The sequence below is a fragment of the Gavia stellata genome, chromosome 12 (genome assembly GCF_030936135.1).
Source record: "Gavia stellata isolate bGavSte3 chromosome 12, bGavSte3.hap2, whole genome shotgun sequence".
NCBI lineage: Eukaryota > Metazoa > Chordata > Aves > Gaviiformes > Gaviidae > Gavia > Gavia stellata.
Genome location: NC_082605.1, coordinates 5,032,859 through 5,056,721, shown reverse-complemented (window position 1 = coordinate 5,056,721; position 23,863 = coordinate 5,032,859). Strand labels below are relative to the sequence as shown.

Genomic DNA, 23,863 nt, shown 5'->3' with positions numbered 1-23,863 from the left:
CCCCAGCTCTCTCAACCGCTCCTCATCAGACTTGTGCTTCAGACCCCTCACCAGCTTTGTTGCCCTTCTCTGGACACACTCCAGCACCTCAATGTCCTTCTTGTAGTGAGGGGCCCCAAACTGAACACTATTCAAGGTGTGGCCTCACCAGTGCCGAGTACAGGGGATGTTGTCTGCTCTGATGCCTCGTACTGTGACAGTTGAGTAATACTTATTTGTATTTCTGCATTGATCCCCCACCCCCCAACTGAATTCTCTTAATCTGTCACTTACTCTGTAGCAATTTAAGCTGGTACTCAATTTATAAAGATGATTTTCAGTGCTCTCATTCGTAAGGGTTGACAGAACTTCTGATTTCCAGACTTTTTTTCTTCCCCTCAGAGTCATCAGTAAAGTCATTGAAAAGTGTTAGCATTATGATAGTCTCTGCCAGGATACCACTGGAAATTTTCTTTCAGTCTGATACTGAATTAACAGTAACTTTTTTCTCGAAGTGGTTGTGCAGCCATGTAAACGCGGAGTCACCCAGTTAAAGTATTTGTGTGTGTCAGAATGACATGTCAAAGTGTCAAAAGTCTTACTAACATTAAGACTTAAATCTATCTGCTTGCTCTCTAAGCTAGTTAGTCTGCCTAAAAAGAAGTCACTTGGTTTGGTGTCACTTATTCTTGACAACTTCATATTGTATGTTCTTTAGCACTTCACTTTCTAAAAACTGTTCAATCACTTATAGTTGAATCAGGTTGTTTATGCTACTCTGACTCGTTTTTAGGTCCATCAGTACTCCATTTCTCTCTTGAAGTATAGGTACTGTGTTCCTTTCCTGTTCTTTTGAAACATCTTCAGTGTCTAAAAACTAAGCCTTCTACCAAACCCACTCTATTTTCTTAAATATTTTTGAATGCCTTTCCTTTAGACTTAAAAAAAAAAAACCCAAGCAAGGTAGATGTATTAAACTTGTTGAGCTATTGTCTTTTCATTCCAAATTCTTCTTTTAATGGAATACTACAGATTTAATTTTGGTCTGGTTGCAGTCATTCTGTATCCGGGAATGGACTGAATGTTTTGGCCTTTTTTGGTGTGGTATTTTCATCACAACTGTGAAGTACCTGCTCTTTAAGACAATCATACACAGGTTTCAGTTGTCATTGTTTATGGCCCTGGCTAGTTGTATTTCTAATTTTTTTCCCCCCCTAATCTTTGATTTTGTTTTTTTAACCTCTCTGTGCCTATACATAAGGCTGCTAGCAATTTCTATTCTCTTTGCAGAGTGGTATGGTTTTTTCTTTCTGCATTAGTGCTACAGTCTTCTCAAGCTGCCTTTTATTTGGTCATGCTCCAATTTTATGCAATAAATTAGTTCTCTCAAATGTGAAATGTGAGACAATTAAGAGGTAGCTGGTAGTTGAATGGATCTTTTAAAGATGTAGATCAATGAGTATGTAAGTTCATGGAAATGAACTTTCCCATTTCTACTCTTAACTTTTTTCTTTCTTGAGCTCACTTTTAAATTCTCAGGCAGTTAGGCCCTTGAGGGAGAAATTCATGACACTTGGTCTATACCAGGTAGCAGGCTGAGGTCAAGGAATAATCTTATTGAAAACTTTCTGTATCTGAAGTCATCTGAACTTCCTGAGTACTCTCAGCCTTCCCACCCCCTCAAACCTGACTTTCCTCTCCCTTTTCCTCCCAGATGCAGATGGTAGGTTTTTGTGTGAGAGCAAATGGGAATACTTCTTGTTTCACTGATGAAATGGCTGCCATCTTTAGCAGAATACTTTCTGCTGCTTTGCACAAATGGATTGGTTTTGGTATATTACCCCACTTTTGGCTATTGAGTGGCTTGTTGTTTTATTTAGCAGTGGTAGATATGGAAATGGTTGATAAGCACTTTCCTCTCTTTGTGTTACATTTCAGTTTATTGGCATATTAAACACTTGATTTCTTGACACTGTTTTCCACTGTTGTCTCTTTTTGGATTCTGGAGAGTCCAAAAAGGAGATTTCTGATTTCTTGAGAGTGAAGGATTACTACAGTGATTTTAAATGAGCCTGTTATAGCAATAACTTACGTCACAAGAAGGCAGCACTGTATAAATTTTCAGCTTGAAGTTCAGGACTTTTATAAACCAAGTATTTCGGGTATCAAAAGAGAAATTCAGAAATGTGATCCACAACCCTTACCTTTCATTGACTTGCATTAAGTAAGAATTTAACTTTTTTTTTAAAACTGGTTCTAGTTCTTCGTGTTCTGCATCTGAGCATTCTCACATCTGTGTGGCTGAGCACTGGGATGCTTTTCTCTCATCTGATCCCGATTAAGCACCTCAAACATTCCTAAAGCTGTTTGTAATATAAAATATATAAACCATCCGCGAAGCTGTGGCTTAAAATAGAAATCTCCTCTTTTCCTAGTGGATATTATGTATGCTGAGCTGAGGAGTCATGCTCTTTAACTTGGCATTAAATACTGCGTGTGTTCCTTTTTGTGCAATGAAACAGCTTTGAAGAGTTCCCCACTTTGAAGTAGTCAAATGTTTTATGGTTTGACCATTGTTTTGGAAGATGTGGATCAAGAAGAATATAGGGAAAGACCACAGCTGTGACACATTGAGAGGTATCCCATCTATTAAATGAAGTTGTGTTTTAACTAGACTTTTTCCTGACGTGGAAGATTTAAGCACTTCCAGGAGAGTTCTCAGCAGTGAATCCCAACCTAATCACCGTCTCTGACTATTGTCAGAAGCCTGAAGAGAGCCAGATCTACAGGCTCTATCTCTGTCTTACATTTCTTGTCTGGCTCAGTTGGTTCCTCAGTCAGTCCTGTCTCTGTTGGATCTTTCTCCGAGATGCCTGTGGAGAGCTTGGATGCCTAATTTTAGAATAAGGAATGAGGCATCCAATTTTTAAATGCTGCAATACCCTGTATCACAATCTTCTGGGCATATAACTTTTAGGTGGTTTGGATCAGTGCTTATTTAGTTCTATTGAACATGCTGAGCTATAGGGCTTTGTTACGAATATGAAATTGAAATTGTGTCTTACCCAGAAGCTCCTTGTCCAGCTTTACCAGAAATAGATTGTTATTAATGATAAATTACTACATTAATTTACAATGATTGCTTGGTTAAAAGACTATCAGGTACAAGCGTACCTGTTGACTGTTAGCAGAGATGCGTTAAGACATGTTATGGTTTTTGTCCAAGTCCAAATTGCTGAAGAGATGTGGAAATGCAAGTGAACTACTGAGAAAATACTTTTTTCTTCATCTTATGAAGTCAAATTCTGTTAGGGATGGGGAAAAAGGAAATAAGAAAAAAGTAGCATTTCTACCAGCTGACAAAGCAATTTTCAACTTGTTAAATTGTGTTCATGTAAATCTTTCTCCTCAGGTTTCCTGGTATTGCTCTTAAAGGCAAGAAATATAACCCGCTTTTTGAATATTTTATTCAGGTAAGATGAACAAGTTTGGTGTTTGATACAGGATACAAAGACAAAAGTAAAAATGATTCTCAGTATTCCGTGTTTGCAGTATAAAAATCTTGTGTCCTAATAACAATCCCTATGTTGTACTAAAGTAGTCCAAAATCCTAGTGAAAGGTTGAAAAGCAGAAGGTTGACTTGTGTATTTTTTTGCTTAAGTACAGCTAGGGTAAAAATTCAGTGAGAAATAGTAGGTCAGCTTCAGACTGCAGAAAAACTTCCAATATGCATTAATAAATGGACAGTATTCTCAACTTATTTTCATCTGGTGAGCATCTGTTGTCTGCCTATTAAGTTCACAAATTTTGTATTCACAAGAGAATGACTTTGACATGTCTGCAACTGTTATCCGCAGTCGTGTTTTTCATTGAAGAGTTAAAAGCCTTTGCTAAAATAACTACTGACATACCTGATTTTTATGGATATCCTCCTGTGCAACATTTAAGCCCTGAGTAAGTCTAGCGTAGTTAATATCTCCACAGGTGACAAGAGAATATATAGCAATGAGAGGAGGTAGAGAATTTATATCTTTTAAAAAAATAAAATTCTGATTAAAAATGGATTAAATTTTTCAAAGAGTTGAAGTGGATTACTTTACTGCTGGACAAGCAGCTGTTAACTCGTGTAAGGGATTTGGTGATTTGTGACTACCATCTGTTCTGAAGCATGTGCTGAAGTCGGCGAAGGTGAGAAAACCTCTGTAGGGAGCAGGACCTCTTATTTCTAGAGAAAGGTCAAACAGATGAATCTGAAAAAGGGGACTGCAGGTGTAAAGGTTTGGAATGCATAAATTTTTTGAGTCCTGCTGTACTTCTAAGGAGCAGATGGGCATCTACCTTTTTTTTTTAGAATGGATGTCTTACCTCAAAATATCCCTCTTCAGAAGGAGCCAAACCTAATATTTTGTAACATACTTGGTTCAGCTGTGACTGCAGTAATTTTTTTTTTAACTACTTTTGTATTAAGGAATAGAAAATGGCTCTTTATTTTTCATTATCTACACTTCTGAACACACTGCAAATTGTCAGATCTTTTCTTGGCTATTTTTTTTACTTTATACTTAACCACCTTCTCGTTATCTGGAGGAAATAAAGAAAACGTATTACTATAAAAGCAAACTTGTTTTTAAAATTAGAATGTACAGTAGCCATACAAAAATGCAAGGAGACTTCTGTGTAGTGAAACCCTGTAGCTTTCTTGGCTGTATCCTCACTTACAGGAGTGTAGTGATTTGTAGTCTGTTCAGCACAGAACTGGGTGAAGATCTGTGGCTTGAAGAGTAACTGACTATGAGGCCTTCTGGTAAGGTCTTAAGATGTAATCACATCTGACGCTGTTTAAATGTAGTGTACAGCCTGGATGTCTTATAAATAATGTTTGGAATGTTTTATTTTACTGTGTGTCATTTATTTTTGATGCAGTTCTTGACTCTTGCAGGTGTCCAGTGGCTTATCCATGTTCTTAAGAAATCTCTTTTGTGGTATATGTGAAAAACATATCTTTGTGTTGCAGTGCAAAGACAAAGGTGCCTTTGCTGTGGTAGTAGACAGTTACGTGAAGGAGGAGGAAGGCACAGGTGTTGTACATCAGGCCCCCTATTTTGGTGCTGTGAGTATGAACTACATATCTGTTATGTTGATTTTGTTCCAACGCACATTGCTTGGCTTCCCAGTTACTGGGCACTGTCTGTTAGGGTGACTACGATATTAAACAATCCTCCCATTTGCTACTTACAAATGTAAGAACGCAGTGTAGCATTGTATTCCAGTGAGGTTTTCCGCTCGCTAGTGCCCTTTGTGTGCTAGACTGGAGATTTTAGGTGTCCCTTGATTTGGTTATTGTTGTGGTATGTGAAGTGAACTCGCCAGTGCATCTTCTGCGTGTCATTGATCTTAGCTTTTCTCAAAGTCTAAATTTACAGCTTTGAGAAGAAATTTTCTGTTGCAGTGATAGTCAAAACTGGCTTTGCTAGGTGATAATTTTGGATGGTAACAGCAGTTCTGCTCAGCACACTGCCCCTCTTCAGTGTTTCAATCTCATTAGTCATTGGGCTTTTAGAGAATGAAAAAATGCTTTGACTGCTTTTGTACTGAGACTTTATCCCTTGGTGTAAAAGATTTTGTTGCACTCCATTCTTTTTTCTGTCCTTATTGTCCTTTCCTTTAGTCTATTCTTCTGAAGGTTAAGAGGGATAATTTTTCATGGATTTAATCGTTTCAGTTTTTAGACACATGAATTAAAAGCACTAGTTTGGACTCATTGTCCTTTTTGTATAGTGTCCTGTCTTCAGTCATTATCCAAAGATGCCCTCAAAAAAACTTGCAGCAGAGCTGCCAATGCCCAGCAATTAGTAATCCCTGGACCACAAGCTCTATCATCATTTCCAGAAACTGTTGGCATTAGTAATAGGCCTCTCTGTATTCATGTGAAATATCCCATCCTTTCCTGTCTTTTTTTCTGCATTTTTTCTGAAGGGTGCATCCACTGTGATGTTGTTTCCCTTGTCAAGATGAACTTTGATATGAAAAGATGTCCCAGCTTAACACAGCTATGAATAAAGAAAATCAGTCTGGGCTGTATGTTATTAGTTAGTTAGGAAATTTATGGTGACTGGTAAAGTGTCTGAAGAAGTCTGAAGCCTGTCACACTACTATAGGGGACTACCTATATTCCCCTATAGCTATACCTTGCAAGGACTTGACTGAGGGGTGAGGGAGCAGACTTGGTTTTGAGGCAGGAGCTCTTCCTGTAGGAGATGGAGTAAAGGAAGAGAATAGGCTGCTGATAGAGAAGGAGGTGTGGAAGAAGCTTTCCCTTGGCTGCTGTATTGTTTTGTTATGTATTTGCACAATACGGTTTAGTTGCTGGAAAGCCTGACTGGCCGGCTAGAGCAAGGATTATCTGCCCTCTTTTTATTTGATTTTGTTATAAGCCCACAGAGATTTGTGTAAACACTGAGGGGGGAAAAAAAAAAATCTTTTGTCTCTTTCTCCTGGGAAGTCAGCAATTCTCTTTAAAACCATTTAAAAAAAAAAAAGAGTATCAGTTAAATGCGTTGCAGAGAAAAAATGCGTAAAATATTTGTGTAAGAAGTACATTAACATCACAAACAAAACTTTGCACTCATTAGCTAAGGTGCAGCGTGACTTTCTAATGCATGATGCGTAGACCCGAGTCAGCTGGATATGCTGCCTTTAGAAGGAAATTGGATAGTATATGTTGCACTTGATGCTGCTACCTTTTTTCTTTTGGGATGCATGTAGTTCACTTCTGACAGCCCACTGATTATTTTTGTTCATAAAGGCTCACAGAGGGTTCTGGTTTAGGTTCAGAAATTCATCATTGTATGGTAGGCTCTGTACAGAATACTGAGTGTTACATGTGTTGGCATTAAATGTTTGCCTTTAGCTTAGATGCTTAGGTGAAAGAAGGGAGATAACTCATGACTGTAGGCAGGACTGTCTTCCTAATTAATTGGCTTCTCTCTGAATTCCTTTACTGTTGAGTTGAAGGTGAATAGGAAAGAGGAAGGGAATAAGAGGAGCAGGAGGCAAGGGTCAGAGGAGAAGAAAAAGAGCACAGTCAGTCACAGAAAGTGTTGTATCTTGTCTCTATCCCTTCCCCTCCATCTAAGTAAGTCACTTTGATAAACAGGGATAGAAAGTAAGGTTTTTTGATTCTTACTGATACATACTCAGTATTGTTGATAGCTTAGAAATGTATCCTTCTGCAACAAAATTTAAAACAAAAATTCACCTTCCTTTGGTTCCAGGATTTGTAGTTTCATTGTCTTGTGATGCTTTTGCCAAATACAAGCTGCCACACAATATCAGAGCACTCTATTATTTGAGTTCAAAAGAAATCAAAATGAAAGCTCACAGAACAAGACAAACCTGTATTAAAAACTCTGTAAAGTCATTCACCTCCAGATTAACATGACACTAAAATTCAGCTGCTCAGGCATTTCATCATATGTAGATGTATCTACAATCAACTTAAAAAGCTTTAACACTTTAATTTGCATACAAGCCCTATACTTCCAGTGCCTGCTCAGAATGAATCACAGAAGTTTCGTAAATGTTACTGTTGCACTTTCTTTTCAGTAAATTGCAAAAGTACACTTGATTTTTGTTAAGAGTTGCTGAAGGTGAACCGTTTGACCTCATGTTTCTGTTGTACGTTGTTGTTTTTAAATTTCACATGGAAAAGCTTTGAGTTCTTATCAACGAGCTGTTTAATAGCTTTTGCTTCATTCATTTTGTGTATGGTTTTTAACTTTTATTTGTAATCTTTCGAGAGGTCTAACTGTGGCAGGGGTACAAAAGTGAACACTATGACTTCTCTCCAGGAAAGAATTGAAATCTGTCTCGGCTTTCCAGTGGAGCTTAGCATTTGTGGATTTCTTTATATGCCAGAATATATTCTTGGGTTGTGGTTACTGAAGCAAATCTTCATTAAATCAAATGGCAGGTCAGTCTGGAAAGCTTTTACACTCAAGTTCGAGTTCTTCAAAAGAACGGAACTAACTATAGAAAACCAAAAGAGCAAAGCCCTTTGTATATCATTGGCTGCATCAGCGATGCAAATTGAACTGAACCACCTCTTGACCTAGGTCCTGCGAAGTGGAAGGTCTGTTATTATGTTTTAGCTAGGTTGCGAGTGTGCCAAGCTTTGTAGTCTTTGCTGGCTGTTTCTTCAAAGCCTTTTACAATTCACTGCCAAATCAGGGTTGACGTTAGTTCTGTCATCTGGCCTACATTTTAAACAAGGCAGTCTGCTTGCTGTATCTCAGCAATAATAGCTGATGAAAGGTTAACTAAGAATGGGCTTATCTCAGTTAATCTATCGACTGAAGAAGCAGGTTGACCAAGTCTATGGGTGAGTTTAATCACTGTAAAATACATTGTGGACCAACAGGCAACATCTGCCAGATCTGGCTTGAGGGAGCTGGTAACTACAGGGGCTAGTGGGTAGGGTTGGAGGTACAGGATGAGGACCACAGAAAGGGTCTGGAAACCCTGCTCAGTCACTCCAAAGTTGGCTCGCCTGTGTTGGTTCCATCTAGGAAAGGAGCATTCAGCTAGCTGGGGAGCATTTGCTTATTTAATGCTTATTTACAGACTTGCTTCTGGTGTGGTCTCTTTGATCAAGGTGGACAAATGGCTTTAGAATGCAACTCCTATCAAATAGCTGCTGCATTTTACGAAAGGTAAATGAGGAGCTTGGAGAGGAGGCTGGCCAGGAAAATAAACTGTGATGTTGTCCATGTGTGGGTTTTGGTTAGTAGCGTTGCCGACGGGCCAACAAAGATTGAGAAATACAAATTTAAAGGCTTTGGATCATTAAGACATTAGAAAATGAGATTTCTTATGTGGAGTTCCAGAATTAGATTGATTAAAACAACCTGTCTTCTGAAAAATGCCTTGCAGGCTTGTGTGTTAAACAGACACAAGTCTCTGGCTGGTATGAGAGCATGATATAGTGGTTGTCAATTCCTTTACTATGCAATAGTAGCCTGAAGCTGTTGACTACACGTATGTACGTGTGTACGTACACATATATGCACCTATAGGTATATGCACAGAAGCATATGCACATATCCCCTCTACTAGGTGAGAGAAAACGCATATATTATGAAGAAATCATCATTTCTGTGGTGAATAAAAGTAACATGCATCTTTTCCTATGCATATTTGGAATTGGTAAAGGCTGAGTATTTTGCTATTCTTGTCCAGTCATCACATTTTCTATTTAGCATTTAATGTCTTTTTCCAGGGATGGGTATTTTAAGCAGTATTTTTTATTTCTATAACTTGGCACTTGTCTCTTTTGTAGGATGATTACAGAGTCTGCATGGATTTTGGTATTATTCAGAAAGATTCTGTGCCCGTTTGTCCGGTTGATGCGTCAGGCTGCTTCACAGCAGAAGTAACTGACTTTGCTGGACAGTATGTGAAGGTTAGTGGTATTGGAGAAAGTAAATTACTACTTTATTCAGGATAAATTTTATATATGGTAGAAATGTTCTTTTCTTTCCCTAAGTGGCTTTGTCTTCAATGTGTCTTTGGTAGCTGGAAAAATCAAAATCTGTTTTAACATTTGCAACAATGTTGCAATTGGTTATTACAATATCTGAAAAAGGAATAATTTGAAACCTAAGTAATACTGTGTATCTAGTAGTGAAAGGGAGGAGAAGTATCTCCTCTTAGCATCTACTGCAGAAAGAGTCTCTCTTTTCCCTTGTTTCTTATGGAAATGTTATGTATGCAGTCTCTAGGCAAGTGTGCAGAGGCCTCCTTTCACCCCTGGATGACTTCTGAATTCACAGATGTCGTCATTAAGTTTATACCAGCCAGTTAGTGTAACATGACTTCTTAGGGGAGAGAAATCCAGTCATTTTCCCCACTTGTGGGACGTGTTGCAATGTGAATTTACTTGCCAATAGATGCAAGAGAATCCATATAAAAGGAGCCCACAGGAACTCCAGATTGCTACAGGCACAAATCCACAGAAAGGAGTGCCTCTTTAATTCTATGTGCTAAGAAAACAAATTGGGTTTAGTTGGCTTCCTGCTGGTATAGTTTGATAGCAAGACGTGTTCCTGTAAACACAATTTACTCGAAAAAGACTTAATCTTGTATTGCATTTGAACTCAAACAGCTATCATTGCTTCCTGATATATATATATATATATATATATATATATATATATATATAAAGGCAAATAGGAGAACACTGGAGGCTGCATGTTTATCTTCTTGCTGGTAGGAATCTGAACTTCAGGCTCTTGGAAAATATGATGCTGAACTCTTAGCTTATGAATATTGTTGTATCGTAAATCTTTGTATATTTTTTCTTTTCTTAATGTCACGTTGACACTTGTTTGTTCAGTAGATTGTCTTTGATTATTAATGTCCAACTTTCACTTCCAGCTTAGAACGTAAATCCTGTTTAGTTAGTAAGAGACTGTAAAAGATGCTTCAACTTCTGTAACTGTAGTCACGTTAGACAAATGTGTTGTAGTGAAGTCTAAATACTAGGTAAGAAGCACTATGTGGCTTCCTGCCACAAAATCGGAAGACTCAGTAAAAGATTTTAATTATTTAATATCTTAATAATATGAGTTCTGGCTTGTATTAGTGCTACAGAAAACTTGAATTTTGTACACAGTTGTGTTTATGTGGAAACAGAGCTAAGGGCAAAAAGGGACTGATGCTGTATACCAGGATTTGGAGAGCAAATAACTTTCCAAATTTAGTGGTTTACAGTGCCTCTGCAGTAAATGCATAAATTGTGTGGAAGCTTTCAGGATTTTTTGTGTGTGTAAATACTGGATTATTTGTAGGGATTTTCTTAATTTGGGTATTGGAGATAAATCCTGTAGTAGCTTACTGAAATAGTAAAAATTGTATTCTAAGGCAAATTTTTGTTCTGTCTTTTTAGGATGCAGATAAGAACATCATTAAATTACTGAAAGAGAAAGGCAGACTGGTTCACAGCAGTAGTTTTAAGCACAGCTATCCTTTCTGCTGGAGGTAAGGAGAGAAGTGCATATGGCTTTAATATTGAGGGGTCTAACTGAGTAGTTCTTCATGTTTGTCTCATTTTTCCCCTTTCTTGACCTACTTTATTTTTCTAACAAGACTAAAAGTAAGAGGAATCAAGAATATTGAATAGGAGAGCTCCAATTTTGGTTTAGTAATCAAGTAAATTAAATTTTTTGCCATAAATCTGATGAATGTCAGTGTAGTGCTGAATTTTTTTTTCTATTATGATTTTACAGGTGTGTTTTTTGTAGTTTGAACTTCTCATTCTTCAGTGTTGTATGTAGTACTGCTAAGTACCTTTTGGAGATGGCTATAATAAGTCTAAAAAAAGCTTATTTTCTAAGCAGCTAAGTACTGAGTGGTGGAAAAGGATATTTTTGTACCCTTTGAATTGTATCCAAGTAAGCATATTGTAGAATGTCTTTAAATGTTTGTGTTCAAACTTTCCATGCTTTGGATAAAAGGGCTTTATTATAGCTGTTATCATAGTTACTTCTTTTAAACCTTGTAAAATGACTTCTTTCTTTGGAGTCTGGTAGAGCCCAGTTGCTTATAATGTGGAAATGTCTGTATTGTTGATTAAAATCAAAGTTAGCGTTTATCCATTGCAGTAGCTGGTAAGTGTAATGCGTAAATATATTTTTCTGCTCAGTCCTTCCTGAATGGAATTCACAAACAATTGCTGTGTCTCTGATCAGAACTAGCAGTTGACGTGTTTATAATATCTGTGGGGACTTTGTATAAATGTTTGGTTTTGTCAACTAGAAATGCAAGATTAGCTCTGGAATGTCAGGTAGGTGGTTCAGCACAGTGGCCTCTCAGGAATCTTCCTTCTCGGATTGGGAATTTGGCAGAGGTTGAAGGAGGACTCCATGTGCAAGTCTCCACAGGCCTTCAGTATAGTAAACTAACGTAAGAAGTTTCGGTTATGAGAAATACAGGCTAGACAAATTTAATCCAGAAATGAAGCATGTTTTTATTAGTGTTCTCTCTGGTTTTAAATGTATACAATTGCTGTTGCAAAATTGAGGGGAAAAAAAAATCACTGAACAATGTCAAATTTTAAAAAAGAAACTTCAGTGATCTTTTAGTAGGAATACTGTATTAAACTGTTCTATTACAAGTAAAGACACACTTTAAAAAAATAAAATATTTAATTCCATATCTGAAATGACTTGAACATATCTGGAGCATACAGCACTTGTACTGAAATAACTGTGATAAAAGCTTTTCTCTCTGTCTAGCTTTAATGCTACTAGGTGAAGTGTTTTAGCAGCGTGCATTTATCTTTGATCTGTAGCAAGAATAACCTTTACTTGCTCTTGAATAGCATGATTGGTTTGTTTCTAACAGCTACCTAGAGGAAGAAGGGGAATTACTCTTCAAGTGTTATGTCCTTGATGATTTGGGACAGTTTTTGAAAAATTGCACCCCAAAACCAAGCAACGCTTGTGTTTTTTCTTATGCAGCAATTCAAATGTACAGTCACGGCCTTCTGAGACAAACCAGTAATGTAGAAATGCTGATTCTGTAGAATATACTTAATCCTGCCACTCTGTTGACATTTTTGTTGATTGATGATAAGTTGCAGGCAGCACCTAGCAGCAAATTATCTGGTGGGAAGAACAGAATAATGGATTCTACTTGAAAAGCTCATTTTACTGCCATCAGAAATCAAACCATAATTGGAATATGCTAAAAGTAGAAGAGTCGTTCTTAACTTCGAACATAGTTATAAGTTATTTTGATTAATGTAAGAAAACTTTGAAATCAGGCTCTTCTACTTAATGTACTATTGTTCATGCTTCTCCCTGAAACAACGCAGTTGTTGAAACCTCAGTTGAGAAGTTTTCCCTCTTTTCATGTATCATGAAATTAGGGTCCTTCTCTACATTTTTTTTTGTTATTGTGATATGTAGTAATTTTCTGTCAAATAAATCTTGAATTCTGAGAGAGAAAAATGGTAACAACTTGGTAACTACACAGTGGATAGTTTTCAGTTAAAATTCCCCTTCACTAGAATTGCTGAAGACGGACATCATTGGTCAAAAACGTTCTATGTAGATATGAGATTGTGAGAGTTTATACGGTCTAGGTAGCAATTTAACACCTCAGAAAGATAGCAAAGCTAACTAGCGTGACAGCTGAAGTGTTCATCACAGCTCCTGAGTGCCATCCTATTAGGAAGCAATATTGGGAAGCTCTACCGTTGCCAGATAGAGAGCTTTGTCTTTTTCAAGCCAGTGAAAGCAAAGCCAAGAAGCATCTTTCATCGCATGTGGTCAGTTATCTGTCATTTGTTTCCTAAATTATGAGAAAATGGGATGGGAATAAGATCACAATATCTTGTTCTAAACAGCTGTGCAGTCCAAAAGAGGTATGAGAAAACTATTGGGAGTGTGTAGTGTCCACAGAGAATGATCTTTCCAATCTTTATCTTTTGAACTATGAAGGTCATATTTCAGAGAATGCTAATTTTGTGTCAGTGCTAAGGAACAGGCCATTTGCTCAGGTGCTTTGATCCCTCTGATAAAATTCTAAAGGGCATATTTAGAAGGGGAACAAAACATAGTTCAGCTGAGATAGGGAGGAATGTTTAGGCAGGAATTTTGTAAGCATCAGTCTCTGATTTTAGGTCTTTCTGGGTGGTTTTTCCCTTGCCTTGGTGTGTTTTCCATCAATATGGGTATTTCTCATTTGATTGTACAGCAAAGAATTGAATCTGGTTTCCTGAACCTTCTTGCCAGTCATGAGGGGCAGAAATGTGTAAGGTGTTACTGGTTGGGCAGATTTTCAGTATATTGTTCTCTTTTTGTCTCCTGCTGAGGCACTGCTTGGCAGTACAGCTAGAAGAAAGAAAATATTCAGGGGAACTGTGCCATCTCCCCTTTCTTACTACCATCGTGTACGTGGAAACAGTGTTCTGTGGGTGCTTTGGACTGGTTATCAAGTATTATAAAGTTACAGCATTAGGTTGAAAACCTGGGAAATGGTTACAGCTTCATCTGCTTGTCTCTTTTTCATAATCCTTTGTGTCTGAAGCTACTTTTGTGTTAAAGCTTGTCTTCAGTCAGCTCCATCTGTCAGCTGCTTACTGCTGATAGAGTTTGGGTACCGGTTTATTGTCCCAGCATTCTTTTTGCAATATGTTAAGACCGCATGAGAAACTGTTATTATCAGGTTTGATTCTTCTTATTTCCAGTAACTCAAGTTCTTATATGTGATTCATCATTCTTCACCACATCTGAAACGCGACGCTCATTGAAACTAAAATACTTCTGGAGTACCTTGTAGCTTGCAGAATATTTTTTACTGTGCTCTTGCTGCTGTATGAGAAGTTAACTGAACTGTTCCCTTTTTTAGGTGTTAGGACAAATTTGAGAAGCATAACTTCCTAGCTTAGCACGTTTGCATTTAATAGCTGGAATACTACTAAATTATTGTTGCTTTGAGCTCTTACCATGTCCTGTAAGGGTATAGGTACTTTAACTCTTAAAAAATAAATTGAAATGTATTGCTTATAGTTAAAAGGAAGTATCTTCTGAAACACAGTATTAAGAGAAGTGATGTGTGTTTTATTATTGGGCTTTATGCAACTCAAGTGCAGTTTTTTGGGTTTGAACAACCTTTGCTGTGGGTTTTCTTTTGTTGCTCAGGCAGATGTACCTTTAGGAAGTGCTTCTGCAGTAGCAATTTTAATTTACATCATAATCTGCAGTAGTTTGTGTGTTTCTAATGAGTCCTTGCTATGGATATAAGTAAAATGAGTTAAACTTTTAGGATGGGTTGTTTACAGTAGCAACTGCGTGTAGGAGATAATGGTAGTGTCTCAGGATCTTTGCTTGTGAATTATTGTTGAGCAAGTGTATTTCCAAGTTTTGAGGCAAAATGACTTAAACAAAAGTAATATGTTATGAACAATTTTGTGGGGTGGATTGATGCTAAGGGAGAATGAGCTTATTGTCCCGGTGTTGTTGGAGGTGCTCTGTACCCAGACAGATTCCATCTCTTAGGGCTCAGTCTCCCTTTTCAAGTTGGAATAATGGGATGGATGTGAAGGATGAGAAACATCTGAACTCTCCTGTAATGACTTTTACCCACTATTTGATTACCAGATTCTTTAGAAGGATGCATGCTACTTGAACAATCTCTTAAGACCTCAAGCCAGTTGTATTATGGAACTGACAAATAAGAGACCAGGTTGAGACACAATGCAGTCAGATGCTTAGAGATACTAATTTTACTAGATAATTTAGGGAATTTATCCATCTGTACACTCTGCCCTATAGTGTTCCCATTTCGAAGCAATCTCAAGTTCTGAATCTTCTCTCACCATATATAGGTTTTGTATTACTTTGAATGTTGAAGTAAGAAATATATTAAGATGTCTTTATAACTTCTTAGTTTTATATGTTTATTTGGATCTCTTTCTTTCCTTTTCCCCCTGGAGTGGGACATTCCTCTAATTAACCCTGAGTACTGTTACTTCATCTTTATGATTTTTTTTTTTTTAAATACAGATAGTAAAAACATAGCATAATGTTTTCTGGCTTTTCAGATTGAGGTATACATAAAAAATATACAGAATGAGCTAAAGTGGAAGACATAAATAGGACATTTTAATACTTACTGAAGTTCATATTATCGTACTATGTAGGAACATAAATTTCAAACTCGGGTATTATTTGAATGTTCACATGATTTCTCTTGCTATACAAATTACTTGAATTGCTGGGTTTGAAGGCTTTTAAACATTTTATTTTTAGGATTTCATTTTAAAATTGTAGCTCATGTAAGTGTAACAGTTTGTGTAATTTAAAAAACAAAACCCAACCTTTGTAACCGTGATAATATTTCAGGAACAACAGTGAATTCAGTCTGTGAAAAGGGGACTGTCATGTGCCAAAATACACTTTTAAAGAGTATTTTATAAATAATGTAGCACTGAAAATGTTTTTGTTTGTTTTGTTCCCTTCCCCATCAACGTCCCTCTACAGATCAGATACTCCGTTGATATACAAAGCTGTGCCAAGCTGGTTTGTAAGAGTGGAGCACATGGTGGAGAAGCTACTGGAGGGTAATGCCCAATGCTACTGGTAATGTCTCCTGCATATATTGGTTTTTTCTTTGCCCGGGGTTGGGTGTGTAGGGGGGTGTGTGTGTGCGAGAACTCTACAAAGCTCTATTTCACTGTTAGTGTACTAACTTAACTTCGTATTTCCATTCTGTCTTTCTGAGCCAATGTTACTGGAATGGGGCTGGTAACCAGTTTCAAATAGTGTTTTATCTCAGGTTTCACAAATGTTCCTCAAACTGCTAGAGCAATGCAATAGTCTTCTGGGTATAAACACATATGACCTGCTTAATTGCGTATCAGCGCAGTGCTTGAACATGTTTGCACACTATTCCTTTCTTGTTTGAGAAGGCGTTCTTTGCTTGTGTGACATCCCAATGAGAAATATATTTTAGGGTGTAAGTAAGGTTGAATACATCCTAATAACTTACCGTGAAATACATTACAGGATCATTAAAAGTATCCTCAAATCATCTTATATGATCCTAAGAAATTTAGCATGAGAGAAACTGCAAAGGAAAATCAACTTGTGGAAGCACGGAAGTGCACAGTTAAGCCTCCCAGAAGGATCTGCTAGAGAGAAGAATTTAGGCAGCTAAACTCTGGGTAGTTATTGTTCCAAATTAAACTAATATTTAGGTAAGGTTTTTTCTTTTCATGTAGTTATTACAGATAAGTTTGATTCTTTGTCATAGATGCACTTGAAGGAAAAAAAAACCACACACCAAACCAACACCCCCTCCCCGCAAATCCACCCTTCTCCCACAACCCCTGCAAAAAAACCCAACCCAACTGCCCTAGCTTGAGTAATAGTTGTAACTAACCTCAGTTTCAGAGGTTTAAATAAAAATTTTCTACTAGTGGCAAAAATGAAATCTTTATATGCATATAGGGAATGTGAAAAATATGTGTGAAATTTATGTAGAAAACAACAGGTAAGTTTTAGGTAATTTAAATGCACTATGAAATTAGCGGTGAGAGGGATCTATTGGTGATGGTAGCCATTTTGAGAGTCAGTTGTGGGTTTATGGTGAGTTAGTAACCAAAGGACCTTATCTTCTCCACCCCCATAACCTTTATTTTTATTTCTCCTCCTCTCATAAATAACTTGTGCCTGGGAAGTTGAGACCAGGTGAGGAAAACGTGGAGGTTAGTCTCATTCAGCTGTACTGTGTGCCATTTCAGTTGTTGCTCAGTCTTTCTGTACGAGGACTGTAGGAGAGTTGGGATTCCCCCCCATGTGCCTCTGCTCAGCAACTGAAATGGTCTTAAAGAAGGTGACTCAACTTCCAGTGAACAATTACAGCTTTATGCTGCCTTTTTTCATAGATGGTAGTTAGCAATTAAATTCTCCATGAGCAGCTTTTGCATAACTGCTTACGTGGTACAAGGACTGTAAATATTGAAATATGTGGGAAAAGTTAGTGATCCATGATACAGACTGTCCAAAAATGCTGCAGCGTTGGCTTGCTAATAAGCACATGCCCAGTCTGGATATATGTAAGGAGATTTTATAGATTAGTAAGTGTTGCTTTCTGTTTTCCATAACAGAACATACTGTGATCCTTCTTTTGGGGAAAAATAAGCTGGAGAGGGGGTGAAAGTGTTTGTTCTTAGCTTTAATTAGCTTTCTCAAGATGCTTTTGCTGTTTTGATGACTGACAGTAGACCTGCATACTTAATTTTCACATGAACGTAAGAAAAATGTAATGATCCTATTAAGGAAGTGTTTGAATGGTTGAGATAGTTTTGCTTTTCCAGAAGCAAAGCTTCAAGAAGAAACTGGTAAGTGACCACCACTCATCCAGGAGACATTAATAAGAATTAGTAAACAGTTTGAACCCTGCCTCATCTACTTATTTGGGTTTTCAGCAGTGCTTTCTGTAAGTGTTGAGTAGCAGGGATACAAGAGGAACCAAATGTGAGAGCTGCTGTTGCAAAGGTCAGGTGGGAAGACCAGGCAATTATATTAACTGGAAATATTCAGCATGCTTGGAATTAAAGTAACTGTCCTTTAGGCAATTCTTGAGTCTCAACATAATTCTGTAGTTGACTGTAAAACAGATTCCTCAAGTTGCCTCTCAAAACAGGATAGTCTTAGATTTTTGAGAATCTTTTTGTGGAGAATATGGCCGCAAGTAGACCTGTATTATCACTAAATGATTAATAAAATAATATTAGTATGTATTTCCACTATGTGATTTCATAATTACTAGTTTGACTACTTGATGGCTTTTCTTACAAAAGACGGCTTTTAAAATCTAGCCTTTTAAAAGAGAAAGGCATTACTTTTAAGGTGTTTTTCCTATGTTCTTCACTGATGTCAGTTTTGTTTGGGATGTAACTTCCTAAGTTGGCAGTGAGAATGCTAGCATTCTTCAGTATTCTTCTATTTAAATTTTGGGAACTCCATCCTCCTCAAAACCTACTTTTTTTGCTTTTGAAGAGACTTGATTTCTGAAAGTGTCACAGGAATAATACCTAGCTTTTTAAAAATTTATTTTTGGACTCTCTGGGGCTTCAGCATGTCCTGAAATTGAGAAAATTGGGGATAAATGCTTTTCAGACTATATTAACCTTTGCAAAATGAGTTTGACTGCATTGCTTTTTTTATTCCTATAAATGATGGATAGGTATAGTGTCCCTTAAGAATAGCTGCGCTCTTTATAGATATCCTTTTTGATGAAATAGATTAAACATACTTGGACAAACTTTGCAACCCGATTGCATTTCTAATTAGTTTTTTAATGAATTAGCCTACTGATAAAGCCATAGTTACTCAAAACTTAAAGCCAGCAATTGTGTCTTCATTTTTCAAAATGAACTTAACTGTAGCTTTCAAGAATGATTACGTGAGTAATATGTCAGCGTTTTTGTAAAATCATAAACCAAAAAAACCTTACCCTGATCAGAGTGGGAAGTAACTTGTGCTGGATTTTGCTGAAAATGCGGAATTGGAACAGTATTTATGAGACTGTTTTTCAGCCTTTAATCCAAAGTCTGTTACTAAATGGTTTTCTACCACACAACTGTCAGAAGAGATTACTTAAAAAAAAATTATTTATTTTCTTAAAAAAAGAGGTATTCAGACAACCTACTACTGTGTTACTTGAGATAAAGAGGGGCAAATTTGGCTGCTGTACCATTCAGGGCTGTCAGACCTTGGTTTCCTGTTACATCGATATGGAGAGTTAGATGATGTGCCAAAGCTGGGTCCCTGGTGTAAGTGGTCTGGGTTTCAGCCTTAATTGTTTGTTGTAATTATCATCTTACAGAATGATTTGTTGAAAGAGTGTTTCCTGCGTAACCACAGACAAGCAACCAAACGATGCCATCTTAGATTCTGTTGTACAATATAGAACTAATTCCTGTCATCACAGGGCTTCAAAGTTGGTGTAAAATACAAATTTATAAGTTATTTTAAAGAGTGAATTAGTGCAATTTATACTTATGTTTCTAAACTGTTATAGCTCACACTTCCAGCAGTGTATGTAATATTTTTATACATGCAGGTCAACAGAAAGGGTTCTATAGACTGTGTAGTTTGTATTTAAATATCAGCTTTGGACTCTTTTCATTTTTTAACAACCTGCCTCACTTAAAGTTCTACTTCAGTAACTCCTGAAGGATTTACCTCTAACTGTTGACAGGCTTTTAGTGTTAGAGGCTATTGCGCAGTTCTGACATTGCTTACGTAAGATGTACAGCACTTGGTATAGTGGAAAAATGAGCATCAGTGGAAGGAAAGCAGTGACAGAAGACAGTAAAGAACGTGAAAGAAGGCAAGCCTTTTGTTCTTGCATCTTCTTGGCATTGAAAAATTCAAGCATTGTAATAAAGAGCTTGATGTATAGGTCCTTAGTTGAAGGTAACCTTTTTTGACATTTGTCGCTTAAAATGTTAATTCTTACTGAAAATACCACACAGAACACATCTGATAGGCCTTTTTGCTAGAAGTGAATTTCCTGGTTTACAAAGTGTGAATTTTGCACGTTTCCTGCTGTCCCTGTACGAGCAGTCTAAGACCAAATGTTTTTACATGCGTCAGTCAAAGACATTAATCTTTTGAGAAGCTTTTGATCTTGGTCTTTCTAATCTTCGACCAGCCGCTGCCTTTGCTGAACAGCAAACTGTCTCTCATCTTTTGAAAGGTGTGATGTGATCACAAATCATGCCTCTCTTGTATCATAAACCCTAAGGCTGGTAGGGTTTATGTGCAGAAGATGGGCTGTAGAGCCCACCTGCAGTAGAAAGCTAATGTTTGTGCAGATGAGAAATCTGAGTTTGTAGCAGGGGCAACAGAATTTTAAGTCATAACAGAATCGTAGAGTAATGGAGGAAAATCAGTTACTGAGTCCCTTGGTTTCCTCCTTTTACTTTTTGTAGGATGTCTCACAGGATATTTTCTTTCCTAGTTTGTTAGCATCAATATATACATTTTATCTGAACAGTTTTAAATGCATCTTGAGGGGTGAGGGGATTTTTCCTTTTTTTTTTTTAATTTTTCTCTTGTGACATGACCATGTAATTGTAAGTCTTCTTTTTGAATCATCGATCACACTTTTCTTACTCAGGAAACAGCAATACAAATTAAGTCTTCTCTCTAGTAGCAATTGGGATGTGTACAGCAACGTGCAGTCACTAGATGGCAACATTTCCCAAGGAAAAATTCGAACTAATGTCATTGCCTACAGTAGGAGGTGAAAAAAAATTGCTGCAGGGTTAGCCTTGTGTTTGTCTGATTTAAAGCAGCGTAAGTCAGAAGATTTTATTACTGGCTGTTATCAGACATAGTTGAGGATTGGAAGTGAATATTGAGGCTTGTTCCAGTTGATTTTGATGGCTTGTGTTCTGCTGTGTCCTAATTCTGCTGTTTCTTCTCAAAGCCTCTTGAGCAGAGATTGCCAGTTATGTCATGAATACAGCAGGTATCTTGTTAGTCCCAGTGACTGGTCATCAAAAGCTTGTTGTTTGATTCAAATAATAGCTTACTAAGTTAAGACTCCAAATGCCAGTTCACTAAGCAATTATAGTAGGGTATTCTTAGGCAGCTGGTAAATCTAGCTGCATGTGCAGTATGTTGAATGTCTGTCACTATTATAGGATTGCAAACACTTATGTACATAAATTGAAATGTATCCAAAGTGGTAATGTCATATAAAAGTACTTTGTAACTATAAATGTTAGAATATTCTAAAGGAAACTATGCGGAAAGAAGGAAAGTGAAAGCTTCATTTCTCACTGGCTTCAGGACGTGGGGATTTTTGCCATCATTGGTAAGATGAAAAATTTTAATAGCAGTTAGCATGGTTCTGGGTCATACAAATAAAATATATGAGGATTTTTTAATATGAGTGTATGAGAAAATTGGAGGTTACGGCTTCACTTATTCCTGACTTGTCGAGCAGCTGTGCGCTGCTGACGGCAGGGTTATGATGCAGCCTGCAGCAGCATTGCAGTCTCACGCTAAAGTGTTTGTTGCTATGGGAACCAGGATAAAAGAGTGAAGGAAAACATTGCTATATCAAAATGATTGAAAGCACTATTCATTTAGCAAATGTAAGCTGCATATAAGCAGAAAATTCACTTGCACTGGTGCAGGCAACCTGAACTCATGTAGGGTATGTGGTTGTGCACCGTTCTAATAAGCTTTCATGAATCGAGGGGGAGAAAGAGTCTGCTGCAGTGGAAATTCTGCGTGCTTTCCAAACAGCTGACCTTTCCTCTCTCTTCCCCTTTCCTCCCTCCAGCCTCCCCCGGTGTTTAATTAGGTCCATGATACAGACTGGCGCTAATTAAAGTGTCAAAAGGGCATGAGTAGTTGCTTATTTTATCTCCTTGAATTAAAAACCATTAAAAATCAATTTGAGGGCATGTTGAAGGAGTCTTGTTATTAGAGTAAATTAACATAATGGAATTTAAGACTTTGTCTTGTAAGGGTTGGTTAATGTTTAAAAAGAAAAGCAAACTCTACACCTAAACCAACCCCCCAGCTGTTATGCTATGAATTTAAATAAATCCATACATATTTAGTTAAATGCCATAGGATAACTACTTAATCAGCTTTAGTTTTTCTGTTACAACTCAGCTATCTTCTGGAAGAAAAACTTTCTCTTTTCCAGACATATAAGTGATTCCTGATTTCGGGTGTCGCTTAAAATGTTACCAGCTAGCCAAATGAAAGGATAGATGTGGGACCACCTTCTCAGAACCAAACATATCAAATTCTGAGTGCTAATCTGGTATTAGATTTCCTAATTCACACTATTTAAGGTAGTGTTTTGTTTATCAACTTTATAGTCTAACTCTTATGGGACTATTTTTCAAATAATTCAAAAGCTAAAAGCTTCCTTCAGTTAGTAATTATGAAGCAAATCTTATCCAATACATAAAGTTGCTGTGGTTTTTCAAAGAACGTAATGAATAAAATTAGCTAATGAGAGGAATGATGAAAAGTGAGAAAGGATTAGTATCTTTTTATGTAGTATCTTAAACAGCTTTTAATGGTAAATTGATGATAAAACATAGGAGGCTTCTGCTGTGGCAGTATTTGAAAGCTGTTTATTTCGGCAGCGATATTTGTGTTTACAGAAAAGAGGCACAGTACTGCTTTGAGACAGAATTCCTGTATCCTGTGACTAGGGCAAGGTGAGCCAACTCAGAGTCATGCAGAGCACATCTCAGCTTCGAAATGGAATAATAAGTTGAATTCAGTATTTGCAATTGTGTTACGAGCATGAGAGTGATACTTCAAAATATATGTACAGAAAACAAACAGATGTCTTAATCCTTTTAATAAGTTTCCTTCTGGGTTATGTAATTTAGATTTGTTTACATCCTGCACATTTCTCTTCTGGAGACAAGAGTCAGAAAGCAAATATACTAATCTTAATTGATGCTGTTCCTTGGATATTAATGGATGATGAGAAGTCCCTGGATCAGCAGCCATGGTAACTTACTCTTAGCACACCCATTCATGCTCTGGGACTGAAGATGGTCCCTAATTTGTTATTTTCAAATCCATGCCCACTTTGCTTGTGTGACTTGGATGCTGGGTAGTACGTAGACTCTGAAGGCAAAGGAAACAGTGTCTGTTGTGGTACGCTAATAAATGGTGTTAAAGGACTGGATTTGGTTTGTTCTTCATGAGGCTTTTTTGCTTGTCAAATGGAGTTTTTACTGTAGACACTAAGAAAAAGAGTAGCTACTAAGAAAGGATGTGGGAGTTCACTGTGCAGAGGACTTAGCAATGCATGAATTTAGCAAAACCCCAACTCTGCTTCAAAAATAGAAACAAACAGTCAAAAATGGACATACAAATTTGGAGCAGATTAATAATTTTCATCACCTCTTAACTTGTTACGATAGAGTTTTGATTTTGGGAGAGGAGGATAGAAATTAGCATTCAAACAGGTTGAAACTGATGAACTTTCATTCAAAATCTTTCTAATTTATGATTTGATAAATCAATATTTATTTCTTTGTGTTGTGGAGTTCAGTTCCCTGAACTCTGCAACTGCTGATATGTCTGCATCTTGAAGTATATTTAGTGCACTATCCTGGGTGCCAAGAAAGTAGAAATAGCTATTACCCTACACTGTTCTACAGGCATGAATCAAGAGCTTCACGACCTGCTGAGACAGCAGTCTCCTTAACCTTGCTAAATGTTTGAAAAAGAAGTATGAAATCCTATCTGTGTCATTTTGCAGAGAAATTTGAAGGTCAAAACCAACACAAATTGTAGACCAGTTGGGAAATAA

General features: G+C 37.2%; 1 protein-coding gene across 1 annotated transcript in view; it reads left to right on the top strand.

The window, feature by feature from the left end:
- The window catches only part of IARS1 (isoleucyl-tRNA synthetase 1), a 105,534-nt gene that overhangs the window by 21,427 nt on the left and 60,244 nt on the right, over positions 1 to 23,863 (top strand). The window contains exons 9-13 of the mRNA XM_059823571.1: positions 3,392 to 3,452; positions 4,995 to 5,090; positions 9,318 to 9,440; positions 10,926 to 11,017; positions 16,027 to 16,125. Coding sequence (XP_059679554.1) covers positions 3,392 to 3,452; positions 4,995 to 5,090; positions 9,318 to 9,440; positions 10,926 to 11,017; positions 16,027 to 16,125 — 471 coding nt within the window. The remainder of the gene's footprint in view (positions 1 to 3,391; positions 3,453 to 4,994; positions 5,091 to 9,317; positions 9,441 to 10,925; positions 11,018 to 16,026; positions 16,126 to 23,863) is intronic.